This window comes from Scophthalmus maximus, chromosome 10, assembly GCF_022379125.1.
Source record: "Scophthalmus maximus strain ysfricsl-2021 chromosome 10, ASM2237912v1, whole genome shotgun sequence".
Lineage (NCBI taxonomy): Eukaryota > Metazoa > Chordata > Actinopteri > Pleuronectiformes > Scophthalmidae > Scophthalmus > Scophthalmus maximus.
Genome location: NC_061524.1, coordinates 14,459,806 through 14,481,268, shown reverse-complemented (window position 1 = coordinate 14,481,268; position 21,463 = coordinate 14,459,806). Strand labels below are relative to the sequence as shown.

The window sequence follows — 21,463 nt, the reverse complement described above, 5'->3', positions numbered from 1 at the left end:
CCCATAGCAAGTAACCCACAATCATTTCCAGCTGCAGTTAGATTTATTTTTTATGAGACTGCCTTCGTCGCAGCTCCTTCCAGACGCAGAGAGAGAAGCTGTGTAAGTTGTGTAGGGGTGAAGGCGGATTCATTTCACCAGAAAGATTGCAGCAACGTGAGTCATGAAGAGACTGACTGACCTAATCGCACGCTTTAGTGTCTGAGCTCAGCGTGTCAGCCAGAGTTTCCGAGCAGGGGAGTAGATGTCCGGGGCTGAGTCAGGACATTCTCAGACCAGACATCATCATCAGCATTGTATTGTGTGTGTGAATAGACAGTCACTTAAAAATGCATTTAGATCCTTACACTTAATATTGCAATATATTTTATTTTAAATGTATGAAATTTAAAAAAATGTTTGTCTACTACACACAACCCATTATGACACTGTAATGATTTCCAAAGCCCCCTTTAAGTCCACACCAGCACAACTGCACTAAATGAAAACAAGTGACAAAAAGATTTACATCAGAGCAATGTGTTCCCAGAAATATGACTTTGAATAGACCCCCAACAGCAATTGAGAATCTTAAAATGTGGTAATTAATTTAGTAGACTAGCTATATAAATGTCATGGATAGATTATTAGAGTCCCCGGCAGCGAAGTAAGTGAAATTAGTTTAATTAAAAAGTATTTTATGAAGAGGAACACCAAATGCTCGGGCAGTAACCAATAAATATGTCGCGCAGGGCCAGACCATATCTCCGCAACGCTGTCTCAGCGCAACGACCCCAAATGTGTTTGTAAGCTGATACATAATGACTGTGCAAAAAAAGAGGCATTTTGAAAACGTCATACTCAAACACTTAAAACTACTATGAAAGAAAAAATCACTGCCAAGTAGCAGGTTCAAATAAAAGACATTTTATTCATTGAAAAAAGTTGTTAATAAAGAAATAATGCAAATTATCATTTCAGTCGGTAAATGAAGGATACATGAGAAACCGGAAGATGCAGCCTTTCACTTGAAAGTATTCATAAGACCAGAGATGCAATGCAACTCCTAATATCCACCTAGATACCCCCCCTGAAAGATGAGAAGACCCACAAATCCACCTGATACTAAACAGAAAACAGATGCAGACAGGGGCCTGTATTAAAATAAATAAAATATGGCGAAACTGCCCTGCAGTTGCAATAAGATCACTGAAACGTTAACGCCATTTTTTTTAACTTGGATGTAGAAAACGTTTCTTTGGTTGAAAAGGTAAAAAATGATGCAGAAGTGTGAATTGTAACATCCTACAATAGCGTACGTTTAAGAAAAACAAGGCAACACCGCCAACAATGGTCTTGACCTACATGCTGTATTTCTCACCACGTCCTCGCTCGACATTAATATTCTCTGAGGGGAAAAAAACCCACAGGAAACAGGTGCATTTATCATCACCATCGATTCATTCAGGACTTTCTCAAGCTGACATTCAACAACATACATCCTTTCGGCTGAATCTCCAGAAAGGACCTGCACTTACTCTCACCACTAAAGTCAACGTGACCTCTACTCACCTCACTGTACATACAGGCTCGACAAATTAAGTACAAGCTTTTATTCTATAATGTTTGAGTTTTTATTTAGTAAAAAATGTTACCTTGATCAAACTCGGGAGCTGATTTTGTTATTGGATAAATATTTTTGCTGTCCAGCAACAGAGCACAGGGCTGCAGGTACGAGCTCCTGGCTTTTAAGATTGTGTGCCTCTCTGAGAGAAGCATGTGTTGTTGTTTATTTTTTAACGGAATGAGTTGATGCATCAGTTGTTTATTGGAGGGGCCACTCTTTATCATCAGAGCCTGGGTGGGGGTCGACATGGTGGGGGTCCTGGAGGCCCCGGGGGTGCACGATTCGGGGGTGGACCCGGAGGGGACTGGACCACGGAAGGGGGTGCGCGGGATGGCGGCGTGGTGCGGGGCCCTCTTGATGGAGGCTTTGTGCGGGGAACAGAATTAGAGACCAGAGGTCGCTGTTCGGCGGGCGCAGGAGGAGGAGAAGGAGGAGGAGGAGGAGCCGGTGAGGGAGAGCGATGCGTGCGAGGAGGAGCCTGGTCGTTTGGGGGGTACTCTCCGTCTTTGACCCGTTGGAAACGAATACAGCGACCCTGTAAAGACACACAAGGTTAAAACCCAAAGCTACACATCATCGTTTCAATGGCGAATACAGATTCGGACGCAGTGCGCCCTTTGTGCGATATCAATGAGCTTCTAAGATCCACCAGCCAAAAGTGGTTTTGTGTGAGTCTCTGCCCAGTTCTGCCCACAGAGGCGTGTGTGTGTGTGAGGCCCTGGACGCTACACAGAGCTGCTTCTGTCCACACCTGCACTACAATAGCCGAGATGCAAGCAATGACAGGCGAACACACACACACACACACACACACACACACACACACACACACACTTGCTCTCTGACGCTTTCCCCATTTCCCCCTCCTTTTCTCTATATGGAAGCTCTGACTTGGGCCTCTCTTGATGCAGAACAGGGAAATTGTTTATGTCTCTTATGTGCTCGACTTGTTGGAATGTAAAGGGGTGATTTCAATATCCCCACAATAGTCAACAGAGGCCCCTTAGCATTTAACATAATTTACAAGTCGCAGAGAATGGGACGCTTCTCTTATTGTTCTCATTGATAGTTTTTCCTCTCTTCACCCTCCCTGTTGCCTGTATAGCATCCCTCTGCGTGCACACACACACACACACACACACACACACATACACACACTTATTGTGTGAAGGACGGAGAGTAGGTCTCCGTGTCACAGATCCTTGGTGGTCTGATTATAACACCTTATTAAACAGAGAGGCCCTAAAGTCACACAGGGGCCATTAAGAGGGCCCCGGCAGCAGTAGCTTTGTGACTTAAGGGGGCCATTGTGTGTTTGGATATGAGGGGTGCGTAATTGATTGGGGGAATCCTGGGGGGGGGGCACTGACTGCTTCGGTCTTGTTCCTGGGTTGTGGTGAAAAGGGCCAGTTTGAGAGCAGCAGAACAGCAGCAGCGTAACAACAGACGGAGCATATGGACACAATGAGAACACAAGCTCATGAATATGTGTGTGTTTGTGTGTGAGTGTGACTGTAAGCATGCCTCCGCCAGAACATATGGCCTGAATGAAACCACAGCCTCATGAATAACAGAAACAGAGGGAGGGAAAAGGTTGGGTTTTTTTTTGGGGGGGGGGGGGGGGGGGGTACTGGCTGCATGAGAGCACGTAAGGCTGGTGTTAAAAAGAGCAGCAGAAAAACGGTTTAAAGAGATCTCTTCACTTTAAAGTAGACAATATGTTCATGATTGAGTTATGCGAGAGGTCAGCATCGTGTCACTCGTGATGGCCAGTCTCCCCGTTGTGCCCTTTTGGCCGTGATGTCTGTCGCTGTCGTACCTCTGCGCTTGGCGTATGTTTACTTCAAGCCCACCTTCTTTTTTTGGGGAGAAAAACAAAACCCTAAAACACCCCCAGCCTCCGTCTTCACACTGCTCCTCTGTCTTAGCCTCTGTTTCTGCATCTGAGCCCCAAGACTTTTCCCTTCCCTCAAACACACACACACACACACACACACACACACACACACACACACACACAAAAGTTTGTGGCCGTTCACAGGGAACCAATGTGTGCACACGTTTTGTCACCATTTACAGTAAAGTAAAGGGGAGAGAGACGAGAGCGGAGACGCACATTCGACCCGACAGCTCAGCCTGTCGGGTCGCACGGCATTAGGGCAAATCCCGTCACAAAAGGGAAAATACCCCATGTGAACTTAAAAGTGTTAACACCGTTTATAGACAGCATATGCCTCCGCACAGAATACTGATCTGAATCTGAAAAAATATCAATTACACCTGCATGAGGATTGTTTGTTTTTGAGATATAATTTTGAGATTTCTTCCTCTTCACCAATACTATGGACATAGACAACTCAATATATTCAAAAAAGACCAAATGCAATGGAACGAGAACGAGAGGCTCAGCTGTTCTGTATCATTATGTTCCAAATGTGTTGATTCGATTATATTAATTAATCAATTTAATCAACTTTTCATACAAGTCTGCCTACCATGACCGAGATCCACTATTCGGAGTGGAATCTATCAGAATCTAGACGTTTGAGGCAAGGATCTGTTTCATTAACTGAGCTCATTTGCTTAATAGTTTGTGCAAAGTCTCAATCACAGCCAGTGGTGTTAAGTCACTTGCTGCTTATTGTGACAGTAAAGTAGTTTTAAAGGTGTGTATATTTTCCTGCCTAAAGACAAATATGAATTAAAAAAACCCCACTGTTATGGTATGATTATTCAAGGTAGCTTCCCTTCTCCACAGTCTGTCCGTGAACCACCTGGCAACTGCTGGTGTACATGTGCCCCCTGTTGAGAACCATAGCTCTTGAAAATAAAGATCATGTTCCCACTGAAACTACTTTCATAAGGCCTTTTTTTTCTAATATTAACGCTTTGAGCACCACAAACAAAAATCCATTCACCTATTGAAGTTGTGGAAGAAATTAGATGAATTACAACCTTCTGCATGGCTGAATATTACTAGAACTAAGTCAGAAACGAACTAATCCTTTTCACGAACTGATCGGTGTAAGAGGGAGAGGAGGGACGACAGAGGGACGAGGGTGGCCGCCCTCTGGTCTGGTCTGGTCTGCACTGTGCCACAGGGCCATCAGTGCCATCAGCTCTGGGGACAAAAGAAGAGAATCTCTTCTGTCACAATATGGCTCGTGGCCTTTCAACTCCCCATCTGTTTGTGTGACACTCACTCGGGAGAGCTGACACGCACGTTACAGTGACACACACGTGCACGTACACACACGCGCACAGCAGAGAGGGATGCAAACTGGGAGTGTGGCAGAAACTGGCAGCCCACTGATGACCGTTTGCAGGGGCACTGGAGTGGGAGTAACGTGGGGAGAAAGCAGGACGAGCCCCCACGTGAGCTGCTGCTTTGCAGTCCACGTCGAAAAGTCTGATCCATGCAGGATATCATTGTGCTTTTTGCCACCTTGTTGGACGTTGTGTGAACCGTCCGTGCTGTTTGTCATCCAGCTGCGGTGTCTTGCCTTTTGAGAATTTAGATTTGTGCCCTGTTGTTGTCAACGATGACAAAACCTTTGTCGTCTTTCATGTCTGATATGGCTAGTATCTATAGTCCCCGACGAAAAAGAAGTGGATTTCTTTGTTTTTTTTGCCCTTGTTTCTTTCAAAGTGACACGCAGCGTTTTATTTTCCTCAGTTAATGGCGCGTAAAGAGAGTCGTGGGGGTCGTTGTTGAGCTGCTCTGTGAATCACTGACAAAGACTCGAGAAACTTCTGCTCTGACGGGGATGACTTGTTCTGCTTCGGGGGAAAAAGGAGTCCAAGATGGAAATAAGGAATAAAACCATTGATGATGACCACAGTAGATACAGTAGACACACACACACACACACACACACACACACACATACTGATGATGAATCATGTCACTCAAAGAACAAATCAATCTTTTTTTTTTTACAGCGATTCGGCCTCAGCTATGAAAAGCGTCACTGTGACCATTTACAAGGGACCAGATGTTTCTCCATGACAACCGGTATGATGATGGAAACATTTCTGTGGGGTTGTGGGACGCCATACACGGGGTCAAGGTCAGATAAGGGGTCGCTGTGCTCTCTCTCTCTCTCTCTGTCACGCAGCGATGTCATGATTTAGGACTTTTCAGAAGCAGCAGCGGGAGCCAGTAATACTACTACAAGAATTTGCCAGAAAACCCTTTCTGAAACATTGGCGGTTTGTTTTCTCGATTATAGTCATCTGTTGAAAATAGAGAGTGAGCGTGTAACATGCTAGTCATGTAGAAACTCTATCGAAACCCGGTCATTTTCTAGGAGCTGCAGGAAGAAGTACAGAAGATAGTAAACTCCTTGTTTGTGAACAAAAGTAGCTATGACCAACAGAGGAGTATCAACAGCTCAATGACTCAGTGTGTGTGTGTGTGTGTGTGTGTGTGTGTGTGTGTGTGTGTGTGTGTGTGTGTGTGTGTGTGTGTGTGTGTGTGTGTGTGTGTGTGTGTGTGTGTGTGTGTGTGTGTGTGTGTGTGTGTGTGTGTGTGTGTGTGTGTGTGTGTGTGTGTGTGTGTGTGTGTGTGGAAAGTCTGTACTGAGCTGCTGTGTCGAGGATTGTGCTGTACATGCACACTGACACGTGTTGTCTTTATGCAGTGTGACAGACAGATGCTCCACTGTTCACAACAGAGACCCCCCCCCACACACACACACTTCTGTATCATTGCAACTTGCTATCATACCCACAGAGCGCTCACCGAAATTACACATAATTACCAAATTATAGTTTCCCCTGAGCCATTATGCCTGTTTCTTGTACGGGATTTTTTTTTTTTACTTGTGTCTTAGGACGAGATAAAAACGTGAGATGTGTCTGCAGCGGAGAGTCGTCGGCTCACCTGGTCTCCCGGCTGCGGTCTCATCAGAGAGACCTGGTCGTAACCTCTCCTGAACAGAGCCCACAGCGCGTCTAGCTTCCCCTGAAGGACCCAGAAAAGGTTTTCAAGTAAGAATGATAAGGACACGAGCGTAAAATATGCATTTATCTTCTACAGGCGGTGACTTAAAAGACTGACCTGAATGGGTGTGTACCACCTCCTCTGCTGCGGGGCGCGGCGCGGCGGTTTCCGAGGTTTGGGCTCATACGGTTCAAATTCCTGCTCGGGCATCTTCACAACCGCATTTTTAGGCTTGTCCAGCTTAGCACCTTCCTCGGTGGAGCCCCTCTCCCCCCATCGCACCTGGGGAGAGATAGAGGTGAGGAAAAAAATAATTACAAAACTCACATTCTTTCAAGTGTTGCAGTTTCTGAAAGAGTAGTGCGTGTGTCGGGTACCTCCATGCGTTTGATGCCGCCCACTCCTCTTCCGCCATAGTAAGATGCGTCCACCGTGGGCCACCTCTTCTTTGGCATCCCATCCTCATCGTCGGACTCCTGCGTGTAGGACCTGACTTATAATACAGCTCAAATTTTGCCAACTATAGTTTTATTAAAACATATTATTAATAGCTGGGGACTTACTGGCTCTGGAGGTGGGGGTGGTGGTGGTTCTTTGATGACCTGAAGAATGGAGGTAAATAAATACACATAAGGGTAAAAAAAAAATTTGAAAACATTTACAAGTAGAAATACTTCAGACTGTTTCCTCACCTGTTTGTTAAGCAATTCAAATAGATTACAGTGAAATGCTATTTCAGTCCAACTATCATGCTCCAACATCGAAGGTTTTACTTACCACAGTGCAGCAGAGAGGCCAGAGCCACCACATCAGCAGCACACCCAACAGCAGGAACACCACCAGCAGCGATATCAGCACGATGGTGCCGTCAAACTGCGCGCGGACACAGAACGACAGGGGTTGAGATTAAAAACTGAACCAAAAGACGACGGAGGAGGAAAAACAAAGGTGAAAATGAAAAGCGGAAGTACTCACAGCCTCCTCTGATGACAGACACAACAGAGGAGACCTCAGAGAGGAAGCAGAGAAGACCGGAGAAACCGAGAGGGAATAAGATAGGCGAAGGAAAGTTTATTCAAATGGGGCAGCATGCCAAGAGGGAAAAGAAATCGTCGTCGTTGCGTTGTTGTGAAAGTGCCGACTGTAAACACGGAGAGTACTCACACATTCGGTGGTGGTGATGTGCACAGAGCTGGTGATGTAGGAGAGGCCCTCATTCATGCTCACCTGCAGGTAGATCACCCTGCAAAACACAAACTCATGACTGAGCTGATCCTCAAACCCAGGCACACACACACACACACACACACACACACACACACACACACACACATTTCAGTGCACCCATTAATGGTCTTGTTATCGGCTACTGTAAGCTCGCCCGAGGTGTCAGATACATTCCTCCATCTTCTCTGTCCATACTTGCTGCCTGAAACGCACACAAACACGCTGACAGAGACAAAAAAAAAAAAAGTCTCGACAGAGGTCAGGGAGTTCTCCACCCACAGAAGGAATCTCTTCTGTTTGGATCAGACCCAGACCTCTAATGTGGAAACCACAAGACAGCTAAATTACTTTTTTCTTCTCCAGTATTCGCTGCTGATATCTGCAGGAACAGCGAGAGATGAGGGGGAAACTCTTTTAGTTTTTGTTGGGGTTGGGAAGATGACGGGGGGCCCAACAAGCAATAAACCCTGGTGCACCTCGGGACAGAGAGGTAGTGAAAAGGACAGTGAATATTTGGTCGACAGGTTATTCGTTAATCTCTTAGGAAATATGAAAATAAAAGACATGTTAGACGAACAGGCGGACGGGTTCGGTCGCTGGATTGTAGTTAAAGGCTTTGGAAAAGAATGGAGAAAGGCTTCTAGTTATGGTTCGAGGAGGGTGGAGGGTGGGAGGGGCAGAGACAAGGGGGCCATTGAGCTCTGGGTTTAGATTTGAGGAGGGGGCGACAAAGGGGAGGTCACTGCGGGGCTGGGGGAGGAGGGGGACAGAGGAGAGGAAACAGAGTGGGGGATGGTAGGAGGAGGGGCCCTTCCTGTTCTACATCCCCTCAGCACTGTCCCTCCTGTTTTCGCCTGCTCACCCCCTCCCCGTATCCTCTTCCTACCTCTGTAGCTCGTCTCGTAACTCACGCTGACACTGGCTGCAGAGGAGGAAGTTTTCATTGCAGGTGGCGCTCATCTTTTCTACTGCTCCTTCACTCCCTTTTCTGCCCCCCCCCCCCCCCCCCCCCCCCCCCCTTCCCATCATATGGTTAACCCTCCTTTCAGGCAGGAAGGCAGGGGAGACGGTGCTATCAGCTCCTCTCTGACAGAGAGATCTCAGCCCCTATCAATCCTCGATCTGCCCACTATACATTTCTTTGCCCTGTGTGTGTGCGTGTATATGTGTGTGCAGAAGGGGGGGAGGCTGCATCCAGAAGGTTCCCAGTCAACACCGATTTGTGTGACGGCAGCGTCAATGACTTCATTATATGCGACAAGGCTCGGGATGGAACGAGGGGTGATTGAGGATCTTTGGGGTTTGGGTGAGGAGGGGATGCTGGGAGCTGGAGTCCCTAAAACCTCCCATGTGAACTTTTCAACCCAAAAACCACAAGCATTTCACCTTTAATGTGATCTGCTATGATTTTAGGGCTAATTATTATTCTCCTTATTGATTGACTTTGTTGTATAAAATGACAGGGCATAGTGAAAAAATCTGCTTTGCGCTTTGTATCGTGTGCAGGTCTAATGCTGTAATGTGATCTTGGGAGATGGGAGGAAGGATTTACTAGTAAAACTAGTGCTATTTTGGCACACTATAGTATACAAAGGATCATTTTGTGCCACAAACACCTGTCCAGCCTGCACACAGTGGCACTCGCACTTCACCACATCTATCTGCACGTCATTGCTCCGCCGCCCAGAACTCATCAGCCAGCTGTTGGCCTCCTCTCTGGGCCCTTCAGCCATTCGCAGCTGACTTCCTCTTTAGTGGCACTCAGGGTGTCAGGCAGCGCTGACTCTGCTCTAATGGGCCTCCTGTTACTTGGAAGGATGTCTCCTTCAGGCACCATTGCAGTGTGTAATGACGCTCCCCGTTCTGCTCTGCTCTCAGGAGAAGCAGCCCGACCTGCCACAGAGCCACACTGGCAACAACTACCAGACACGGACCGGACACTTGATGGACTGTGTCATTTGTAAATGTATTGATTTGGCTCTTTATGTTGTCAAAACCCAAAACATTTATCAATCAATTATCTTCTACTTTTGTCAGAGGGTATGAGTAAAATACAATATGCTGTGGCAGACTCTTAAATCTTCTTGTAGCCACAGCATAAAAACATAATTTCCTTTTTGCCCATCTCTGAGCCACACTTCACCACCGATGCAGTACTTTTCACTGGCGGACAAGACGAGCTCAAATCACGCCGGAAATCTGAGTGACAGCAACAAGACAGATGATGACTGCGAGGTGTCTGAGGCCGCGGGCTGGAGTGTATAATTATGCACAGGACTGCAGGCGGCTGGGGCAGGAAGGCTGCCGGGCCTCGCTCCTCTCCGAGCGCAGCCCGCCTGCTCCGCTCTGTCTGACCCGCAAGAAACTTCCGCTCTGAAGCTGGGAGCCCCTCAGAGGAAACTTTACACTGCCCGGCCGACTCCCCTCACACTTTCTCTCTCCCAAAGTGTCAGACTGAGATTGGGATCACACACACGCAAATCTAAAAACACGTGTACACACACACACACACACACACACACACGCACGCACGCAGGGCTGTGAAAGTCCTCTCCAGCAGGCTCTCATTAAGTCGTGTTCCTGGGCTCGACTCCTGTTGTCCCCTTGTGATTGGTGTCTGGCTTCGTTAGCTGTGACAAACACTGATTGATCACTAGACACTCGATGACTTTGGCCCTAATTTGTTCCAAGGACAGCAGTCTTCTGTGTCCACACCAAACTTGTGTACAGCTGGGGAAGTATGTCGAGCACCTAGCTCCGAGTGATACAGCTGTACTGTACACGGAGGGCTCGACAACTGGAGCAACGGACGACAAATGGTTAAGGGGTGAAAAGGTGGTGGTTACCTCCCAACCTCCTCTACAACAGGAGCAGGACAGAGCAGGAAGGTGTTCTCTATCCCCGCTGGTCTCTCATCTGCAAAGTGAAAAACAAAATCACACTTGACGTGGTAGAAATTTAAACATCTGCCATGAAAGAACCCGCTTCCCACATTCTTCTTAGATGTGTGAGCCAAACCAGAATCCCCCGACCCATTTAATCGTGCACATTACTTTATCATAGCATGTCTGCCGTAATTGGACGCACGCAAAAGAAATCAATCCATCAGAATTCAGTGCTGTCTTCAGATGTCTTCGTTTTTTTTTTTAGTTTGGATGTATTTACCAGAGCAGTAACTTTGACATAAATCCTCCTTTTGATCCTGCCAACATGTGCAAAGTGTGTCCTGATCTTTCTGAGCATTTGCATCCGCAGAACTTACCCACAGAGTGTGTTTCGTTCAGCTTGAAGCTGCAGAGGACCTGATCGATGTTTCTGGCGTGGAGAAACCCGTTGCCTCTCACCACCACCTGGAAACTGTCTGAGACAAAACGAACCCAAAAGAGTACAGGCAGCATCAGAAATGACTAGCGCCAGCAAAGGTGAGACATATATATATATATTTTTTATGTGTGAAAGAGGATAAACTAATGTGCTCAGCTTAAGCAGCAGAAACTCCACGCTCATGCTTCATTACTCCCTGTTTATATCTGTGTGCTTGTGTGCGTGTGTGTGTGGAAAAGGCCATAATATGCTCCACTGGTGCTAATGCTTAAGGTGTTGCTCTTCACAAATATCTTACACTGTGCTGTAGCCAGAAGGTGTGTGCACGTGTGTGTGTGTGTGCGCATCTTTGACCTTTAGTTTCCCCCAGGCACTGTAAAAGCGCACTGACAGAAGCTTGCAAGCATATGCTGGAGTGTGTGTGTGGCTGCTACCCAGCATATGTTAGAGAGTGGGGAAGAAACACTTGCTTAAAAACATGCCTGCAGGGCATATGCCAGCACAGCACTGTCAAAGTAGGTCTGACCTTACCTATGGCACTACGGCATGGAGTTAGCACACACACACACACACACACGTGTGTCTCTGTATGCAGAAGTGTATGTGAGGATAATATGTAACTTGTACATACCATGTGTGTGTGCGTGCGTGCGCGTGCGTGCGTGTAGGCTCTCTGGCTTTGCACGGAGGTTTCCTCTAGCATTATCCCGGCTAATGGAAGTGAACATTTGCCACACCTTTAACATTCAAAGCTCCAGCGTGAAGATCACTGGATAAAAGCATCAGGGGGTGTGAGTGTATACGTGACAGTGTTTCCCTTAAAGGTCAAACAACGCCGCTACGAAAAGCCATAAGTACAAATACGCAAACAAGAGGCATAGCTAGAGAGGAGAGGAGATAATAAGCATCACGTTGGGGATGTCTGCACATTTCCCACATGTTTACAGTTGGTGTTCGGAGAAGATCCCAGATGAAAGCTGGTGATGCGCACGACAGACTGAAACTGAGCTCTCGGCTCAACAGGAATAAGTGGTATGCTGCTATGTGATACGTATATTATACATATTACTTCACACAGAGCAGTAATCCAGCCTCGAAAACAACGAATAAACACTTTAACACACAGGTGACCTTGTGCACGTGTGAGTGAGTTCAGGCTTATTTACAGACGTTCGGTGACTTGCAACCTGTCAGTGCTTACACTCAGTTGCTGCATGTGCACACACACACACACACACACACACACACACACACACACACACACCACCCGATTACCCTGGCATCTCATTACAGACGGCCTAATCACTCACTGCGCACCGTGCCCGATGTCTTCTCCTTCCCCCCTGCCCTAATGTCACTGTATCTTACTCGACCACAACACTCAAAACCATTAATTATAGCTATACAACACAATATCAAATTAATTGGGCTGCATTAATTTTCCCCGCATAATCAGATGCCTTGTGTTGTTCGCAGCCCCAACAACATGCAGCCTAATGAGAGGACTTAACACTAATTATTTCTACTACTCGGTGCCCTGGCTGCTTTAGCCGCCGTCCCCCCTTTCACACAGCGTTAGCATCATGAGCTGCACTGCGTCAGGGTGCACGTGCACACGAAAAATATGAAAAAACAAATTAATAGAGCCGGCAGATATTACTCTAATTATGAGAGTTACTAGTGTAAAAAAATTAAAGTAAAAAATGATTATTGGCTTTATCTATCAATGAACGCTTATAACTTGAATTATTCATATATTATTCATATTTAAATATGAATAATGGATTCTATTTCCAAAGCAAGGATGTTTGTATAAAATATATTTTCAAATTTCATTACATATCATTGTATTTAATCAATTTCCACAGATCTTTTGAATCTGCATAAAGCAGTGATGGCTTTTAGCTAAATGTCTTTTGTACACACACCCTGACCCCCTGCACACACAGAGGCATGACGGGCTAAAAGGTCAGCGCTGTCAGACACATGGTGGGCAGGGACTGGTGGTGCCCTGCTGACATACACAACACATATGCTCCTGCCTCCTGCCTGCCTCTGTGGCCACACGTCCTTTTACATCTACACCTGAACGTCTGACGAGGATTACATTTGTATGAATGTGTGTGTGTGTGTGTGTGTGTGAACATGCATGTGAATGCGTCTTGAGTGTTTGGGAGAAAATGGGGTACGGCTTGTCCGAACAGTGGCTCTTCAATCACGTTAGTGCGACGGGACAGTGAAGGGCAGGGAGGGGCAAAGGAGGAAGGGAACAACGGGGAGAAAAGGGTCAGACGTTAATGAAAGCAGCAATCTTTGCTGTCATGTTAGATCTAAGGCCCAACTCTCACTGTCCTCACACTCTGCGTGTGCGCGTGTGTGTGTATGTGTATGTGTGTGTGTGTGTGTGTGTGTGTGTGTGTGTGTGTGAGGGAAATCGGTGCTGTCATGTCTGATAGTGCGGCCCAACGTTCACTGTCCAGTCTGATGGCCTGTTTGCAGGCAGCTCGGTCTGGTCACTTCACATCAGCGTGAGGGACGTGTGTGTGCTCACGTGCTCGAAGATGTGTGTGTGTGTGTGTATATGTGTGCGCGCTGACTAAAGAACCTGTGCGTTGCTGTAGAACATGTAAAGACAGAGAGCGGCTGTCATAATACCTATGCAATATGACAGAATGGATATAATGTGTATACTCAAATCCATTTGGATGGGTGGTGGATGTGGGCAGAGGTGGTTATATTCAAACCTCTGAAGAATCTTGTCCACAGTCTAGCTTGTTCAATATAAAAGCAAGTTCTTGCTAAACGTTTTTGTTTGTGCCTGACAGTCACTCATCTTAAATACTGCAAGAATAAGCTTGAAGTGAGGAAAACAAGTACAGCTTATTTCTCCACAGTACAATTTAAATCCACTCATGGGCATAAGATGCAAGCTTTGGATGTCTAAGATAAGAACTGTATATTATTTGTACACATCGTGTGCCGACAAACTTAAACAAAGCATGTGTACGGCACATTACAATCTTCACTAATTAGGCCAGAGTCAGACCTTGGTCCAAGTGGGTCCTTGGTTTCTTAGTTCACTGACCATTAGGCTGCTCATCAATCGAATAATAAATGAGGCTGGGGGATATTTGTCCACATGTCGAGTGACACACACTCAGGCTTTGGCAAGAGCCCAGAGACTGTATAATTATCACATGGGTGCCACTACGATTCTTTAACATTTCTTCCTTATTTTTTGTTCATTTAGGGAAACATCGCTGCTGCTGCTCCCCTCCCCTCATATCCTTCCCAGTCCTTCATATCCCGTAATGGACGTTAATCTACACGGGTTGCCCTGGTAGCGCAGCTCCAAAATGCACTCTCTTAAGTGAGGCCTAATAAGGTCACGTCAGAGCTCATCCATCCAGCTGGCTACACAGTAAGTCTCTCTCTCTGTCACCATCTTTCTTGGTTGTTATTCTGCCTCTTACCTCCTCAAGCTGCCGTCCAGCAGCAGAGGAGCGGGACGTGGGGAGAGGTGGTGAGGTAGGGGACGGGGTCGAAAACAGTCCAAATGACTATTTAGCATATACGATGTGGCAAACTAGGCCAGCGAAGCAGCCATGCTTGAACATTCACAGCTAATTCCTCTGACCAACACCCGCCACCCCTCCTTTTCTTTTGCACACATGCTGTGCCGAAGCAGCTATGCTAATTTTCCCCCGGCCGTGAATGACAATACGCTCTCTGTCACTCCGCAGTCATAAGCGTCCATGCGATTACGCAGCCTCGTGTTCCTCTCCAGAGGGTTTCGGATGACTGTCATCTTACACAATTGCACACCGTGACCCCGGCGTCCTAACGGGCAGGGGAACCCCTTGCTCCTCACACCTCTTACCTCCTGCACACACACTGGACGGCTCCGCAGCTAGAATCTCAATGCAGGACTTCTTGATGATCTGAGAGATCAGAAGGAGAGACAAAAAAATTCCAAGAACGTTATATATCATTTTGTGAGTCTTTCTGTGACTATACGTGTGGCAGGTATGCGTCATACCGAGTCAATGATTCCCCTGAGAGCTTGGAAGCCTCCCCACACAGGAAACACATGTTCCACTGTGTCTGCAATAGTTGCGAGCTAGAAAAAACATACAGACACAGAAATAAAATAAAAATGAATTCACCTTTTTTTTTTAAGTATTTGTCACATCTTCAATATCCTTCTGCAGAGCCTACCTGGGTCTGGTTGAATTCTTTGACCCCCACACAGTAAACTATTGCTCCCATAGCCCTGGCCCTCTGTGCCTGCAAGAGAAGAACACGTAAAACAAAAGGCAGTGAGCTTAAAGGGATTCTGCCGAGTTTATGGAGCAAAAAAAATATCTCCCGAAGAAAACATCAGGTATTTCAGTCAACACAATAGACATTTTTGACAGGAGCTAGACAGCATAACATACATTCAATCTGAATAATAGCATAATTAAAACACTGCCATAAATGTGGGTCATATGTGTAAATATCAGCTTTGAAAGGAATATAACAATAAGCACTATTAATAATAGTTCTAATAGTAATTCCTTTAATAATCAAAGGAACTACGTCTTTTGCTTTTCATCAAGTCTTCACGACTTGATGAGTCGTGAAGACTTTTGTCTAAACGCACCATACCTCTCGCTGAGCCGTGTCGAACTGCCACTCATTCAGCTCTCCATCAGTCAGGGCGATGATAACACTGGCGGTCCCTGAGGAACACACAACTTTCAGATTCTCTGAAACAATGTGCTGCTGCACATGTTGGCAAATGCGATAATCTTATTCCACGGAGCTTACCATACTTCTCTTGATGTATCTGTGCATTGGCCTGCAATTGCAAAGAGGGTGTTAGTCAAACTTGTTAAACCAGTGAAGTTAACTGAAAAGAGAACGAGTAAGGCCTATGGTTTCAGGCAATACATTGACCAGAACATGTCGGTATTGTTGTGTTACATCAAGTGCAGAACGCTCTTTGACTGAATATTGGTGTGTGCTATTATAGGATGTCAACATGAACCCTTCTTTCACCTTGCTCGATGAATATGTTACTCGCTCGGATGTCAGTGGTTTTTGTTTTAGATTTTTTCTTTTTGACTTAGATGTCATCTGGCAATGATGCCACATCTTTAACCATCAAAACATGCTTCAGATTTAATTAGCAATGTGAACCAGACCACATGGGTAAGTGGAATCATGCTTTACAATGCCTCGCTTTAATGTGTGTCCAGAAAGCTCAGCGGTTTCAAAAGAGGCAGACATGATCCGAGCCATTCCTCATACCCATCTTATTCATTCTTCTTCTAGCTGCCAGGCTCAATTAGTCCTTTAAACCCCGCCTTACCATTTCCAGGCCCAAGTTCATAAATGTGTCTCCTCCGGGGATAACCTTTCTCAGAGCCATTAGGCCTCCAGTAATCTCCTCCCTGTGGGGTAAACACAGCCTGATAAAATACACCGGAGGGAAGATGCTCACAGGGAGAAAAAAATAAGAGAAAAATATAAGAGAGAAATATTCTTAATACTGAAAATACGAAGAGGGTTGACAGGGTTAAGTTCGCAAGTAAAGTGAAAGTCCCCAGCCAAAGTTGTCCACACAAGATGCACTGCTTTGTACTGGTCGGCTGCCAAAAGCTGGATCAAATTTGTGCACAATTAATTTGAGTTGCAAAACAAACTGTTCCTGGTTTTCCTAAGATTTGGAGCCACTAACAGACATAGAGGCAAGAAGTGATGACATCCCTGCGTGGTGCAGGTACATAAAGATCCACAACAGAAGACAGTGACGGGTCAGATGTCGATCAGGTGCGGCCGTTACCTGTTCTCAGTCAGTTTCATGATGATGCTCCCTCGTGTGGAGAAGACTATGAAGGACATTCTCAGCATGGGGCTGCAAACACAGTTGTTTCACATCAACACAAAGCAAAAAGTGGGGGGAAATAGCAATCCCCATCCAACAACACGAGTGACTAATCCTGCTCGTACCTGATAAACTTCTCTGCCAACTGCTTCACAAAGGAGTAAATCTCTATCCAGTGATTCTTCACACTTCCAGATCTGAAAAACAAAACACAAAAGACCTTTTAAAATTAAAAATTCAATGGTACTACGACTATTTCATCAGCCGCAGCCAACATGTTTCTACTGAATCAAACTCAGCATAAGTCAACAAGGAAACTTGGACAGATCTCACAGGAAGTTTGGGCTTATTAAAATAAAAACATATTTTTTTGTTTGATAAGAGAAAAACAAAGCTGCCTGTGAAACTATGGAAGTTTGTGTCCATGTCACTCATTGATCGTCTGTCAGTCCACCACTTCGGCCCTATTGGATGGATTGTCATGACATATTGTGTGGATATTCATAGTCCCCAGAGGATGATACCTGGTGGTTTTGGAGTCCCCTGTCTTTTTCCCTCCAGCACCATGTGGTTAACTTTTGTTTTCTTTGGTGTAAAATGTCTCAATGGCTGCTGGACAGATTGCCGTGAAATCTGGTTCAGATATTCGTGTTTGATGATCACTTGATGATGTTGGCATTTAGCATTGCTCTGAGTGAGTGGACTATAAGGTAAAAAAACAAGGTGATAACAGTAATGTGATTCAAAAGTGGTGTGCGTTATATGTACGATACGTTCAAATAGGTGCAAACTGGAAGGAGATCTATTTCTCGTCCTCATCCGGGGGCATTTCTCTGCACAGTCACATTCCGTCACTTCGGAGTGTAACCTGTCAGCGGTGAGAGGTGCCGGTTAGCCCCACTACATTTTGCCGAGGATATGGCAGTGTCCTTAATGAAACCCAGTCCCAGGGGGCTGCTAATGGGGGCTAATTGCTGCCGGGCCAGGGGGCTGAGGTTAGACAGGGACAGATGTAGCAGTCTGCCTCTAGCAGGGACCATGTAGCAGGCAGCTGTCCGTCTGTGTGTGTGTGTGTGTGTGTGTGTGTGTGTGTGTGTGTGTGTGTGTGTGTGTGTGTGTGTGTGTGTGTGTGTGTGTGTGTGTGTGTGTGTGTGTGTGTGTGTGTGTGTGTGTGTGTGTGTGTGTGTGTGTGTGTGTGTGTGTGTGTGTGTGTGTGTGTGTGTGTGTGTGTGTGTGTGTGTGTGGTATCAGTGTGAGTGTGACTGTGAAGGGGAACAGATGGTCCCAGTGAGCACAGCCAGTGTAACAACAGGTTGGGGGTCCACAGATTGTAAAGGCTGCGACATGAGCAACAGAGAGTCGCTGGAGTAACACTCAGCAGGGGGTAAATGTGAGTGTCTATTTAAGGATGCAACATCAAACAGCTCATACACCAAACTGTGTGTGTGTGTGTGTGTGTGTGTGTGTTTGCGTGTGCGTATGTGTGTAAGAGGGTCATAAACCGGGGAAAGTGTAATGGCTCTTTTGTGCCTCCCATTTAACCAGTCACTTCTTGTTCCACATTTGTTGTGCCAGGGAGAAAGTGCACATACTTTCTAGCTGACACACATGACAAAACAAAAATACTGCATGCATTATGAAAAGTCCATTCGCGCACTGCAAACACACCGCAGGCCGATCTCTACCGCTACCATCAGGTTACAGATCTAAATCACTGCCATCATTCAACAAAGTCAACAATTATTCTTCAGAAGTCTACCACCTGCATTCCTAAGCTTGTATAATATGAGGGCATAATCTGTTTTAGCTGGCAATATTTGCCTTTTCAAAGTACTTAAAATCAATCAAAACAAATCTCTCTCTTACCAACCCTGCTGCCATAAAACCCAACACCTATTATTCTATTTGCGGGCAAACCAGATAGAGAGCAAAAATGCAGCCCGTTTTTTTGTTGTGGGTCAGACGCGGAGTGTGGGAATGTCTGGAGCTGATGGTAGTTTAGTTTTTCTACTCTGTGTTCTGTGTCTATACTGAGATGCGTCCAGTGGAGTGCACACACATTCTCCACGCAGCATGCCTCCCTCTGGACACTGAGGCCATGGCCAAACATGTGAGTAAATAGTGAAGAGCAGTGTAAAAACCACAAAAAACGAAGAATAACCCTAACGTAGGATTTTTCTCTTTTCTTTATCAGATTATAAGTCAGCGTGTGACATTTAAGATCTACAAAAAAACAGCCGACAAGCCGGTGCCATCTCGGGAGAAAGATCAGCAGCTTCCTGAAGGCCTGCTGAAGCAGGCAGGTCCAGACAGTCGACCGAAACGGAGGCGCACCAGAGGCTTGGCCAAGTGCGACTTTGCCACGCTCCCCAGGCTACTCCTAAACTTTTGAAGCAAAGGGTAAAGACTTGCAGAGCAGCCGACTGATGTTGCCGTGGACATCCAAGGCAAAACGTCACTTAATGTGTCCACCTCAGAGACAGTGAGCCGAGGACATGCAGCTAGGTCTTTTAAAACCATTACCTCACCGTGCTATACTGTTACACACAGATACCACAGTGTTAAACCGTGTTGCTGCAAAATCACTGCCTTCACATTGTAACCTGTTATTGTTCTCTACGCAAACAGGGCAACAAAATCGGCCTGGTGCTACCTCGTGCATTTTGAATGTCATTCTCTCTTTCTTTGGCTCTTCTCACTTGGCATGTTTCAACATGTTTGGTGCTTTGTGTCCATGTACATACAGTAATCCCACCTTGCGGCTCCAGCCAAGATACGACAAAAATGTCAATTATAATGTCTGAGCAGACCGCAGAGAGATCACTCGCTGATAATTGCTGGTGCAGTCGTGCATGCGCAGCAAAAAAAAAAGGTTGCAAAAACATCCTCGCTGAACATGAAGTTGGAAAAATCTTACTATTATGGAATTTAACAAGTATGTTGGGGTGACTGATTGTGCATTCCTCTTAAATCACAAATGATGCCCCTCTAACACCGATTCAGTTTCATGTATTGAAAAAGTGTTAAAAATGGCACAAAGATATTCGATTTCTTTCATTTGGTGTTAATGTTAGAAAATAGGATCATGGTCTTCCTGGCAGCCGAGAGGTCCAAGAGGTAATAGCAAGGTCTCCGATCTAAATCAGGCTCTTTGTTTGGCATTCTTCCTCTGTCACGTCTCATTTCCAGTCAACCCTCCTATCAAACAACAAGACACATGCCCCCCAAAAAAGGAAAAAGGGTCATTTTAGCATCAGTCCAAGGCTATGCAAAGTTTTTTAAAGATATATGCAGCATAGTTATAGAGTTTATTGGATGTAAATTGTAGGCCTGTACTTGCAAGAATAACACATTTTTAGTGCAGATATCCTGTTACCTGCTTCTGGACGACATTCATCTGATGGATAAAAGAGCTATGAGGTAAAGCAAGTTAGGCTGGAGCAAGTTGGCAATCCTAATTATTATTATATATTTCTTTTTAACTTACAAATTATTTATTAGTGATCTATACAACGTTATGAATATATCATTAACCAGTGACTTTCTTTGTAACCTAAACAAAACCATACAGCTGGAAAACAATAAAGAGGGTCCCTTGCTGCCGGCTCAGGATGGAGAGAGAGGAACCGTTTGAAGGATCGCCGGGCCCGGGGCAGCTGCTGCAGCTGTGTCCGCAGGCGTCATCGGCCTGAAACCCTATACATCCCGCTCTGCCCTGCCCACATCCCGTGGGTGAGTCTTTCGCCTCACCACTTTGAACCGGGAGAAGAGAAAAAGCATGCGGCTCGATGTCCCAAGTGTCCCCCCCTCCCCCCTATACTTCACATATCCCGGTGCTCAAAGGCACTCTGAGATAAACAATGAGGGTCACATGGTTTTGGACGCACAGTCTTACTAAACACTAAAGTTGTGGTTGGCTACAGAAAATGCGTTTTGACAAAGACTTGGGCTTCCAATTCTATAAGTTGAAACTTGTAGGTCACCTCTCTCGCGCGCCGTTACAACAACAGAGACGCGGAGACCGAGTCCGACTGATGCGCTCCGCGTTTCCAACCCAACTGGGCGGGTTGCATGGCAATGCGCAGCGATGAGAAACTAACAAAGCCATAAATAATATCGGACACTCACTTGTCCAGGACAAAATAGAGGTCGAAGGCGCCCTGACAGGACATCTCCTCCTCCTCCTCCTCCTCCTCCGCCGCCTGTTGCTCTCCTTTCACCGAGACCTCGAGGAGGAAAATTCCCAGCAACGCCAAGGCGAGGAACATGCGAGCGTGCGTCCTCGCCATCTTTCTCGGTTGCCTGTTGCCCGCGCCGACACTGTGACAAATGCAGATCCTTCACATTTTCTCCCGTTTCTGAATTTGGCAGTTTGTGTGTATATAACGCGTTGTTCCTCTGTGTCCTGGGCTCTTGGGTTGGGTGCGTTCAGCCCCACGACAGTGTTGTTCAGTTCACGCCGGGCTCTCCCATGTCTTTCTCCTTCAGC

The 21,463-nt window shown here is 46.0% G+C and overlaps 1 protein-coding gene and 1 long non-coding RNA gene across 2 annotated transcripts; one reads left to right on the top strand and one right to left on the bottom strand.

Moving 5' to 3' along the window:
- Positions 1–885: 885 nt before the first annotated feature.
- On the bottom strand, positions 886–21,463 carry antxr1d (ANTXR cell adhesion molecule 1d). The gene is made up of 18 exons (XM_035605715.2): positions 21,103–21,463; positions 17,100–17,171; positions 16,933–17,004; positions 16,459–16,540; positions 15,915–15,945; positions 15,753–15,826; positions 15,321–15,389; positions 15,142–15,222; positions 14,983–15,043; positions 11,041–11,139; positions 10,625–10,694; positions 7,716–7,794; positions 7,329–7,424; positions 7,115–7,153; positions 6,929–7,027; positions 6,669–6,833; positions 6,492–6,572; positions 886–2,141 (listed from the first exon to the last, which is right to left on the bottom strand). Exons 1-18 carry the CDS (start codon positions 21,261–21,263, stop codon positions 1,830–1,832), a joined length of 1,743 nt encoding a protein of 580 aa, XP_035461608.1. The 5' UTR covers positions 21,264–21,463; the 3' UTR covers positions 886–1,829.
- Positions 11,064–21,245, top strand: LOC124850734. The gene is made up of 4 exons (XR_007031536.1): positions 11,064–11,200; positions 14,353–14,523; positions 19,169–20,394; positions 20,546–21,245. It is a non-coding gene; the product is annotated as an uncharacterized LOC124850734 (long non-coding RNA).

Coding starts and splice junctions, on each gene's coding strand:
- antxr1d (XM_035605715.2), bottom strand. CDS start 21,263: ATGGCGAGGACGCACGCTCGCATGTTCCTCGCCTTGGCGTTGCTGGGA. Junction 15,946..16,458: donor TGAACTTGGGCCTGGAAATG/GTAAGGCGGGGT, acceptor TTGCAATTGCAG/GCCAATGCACAGATACATCA. Junction 15,827..15,914: donor GATACATCAAGAGAAGTATG/GTAAGCTCCGTG, acceptor TGTGTTCCTCAG/GGACCGCCAGTGTTATCATC.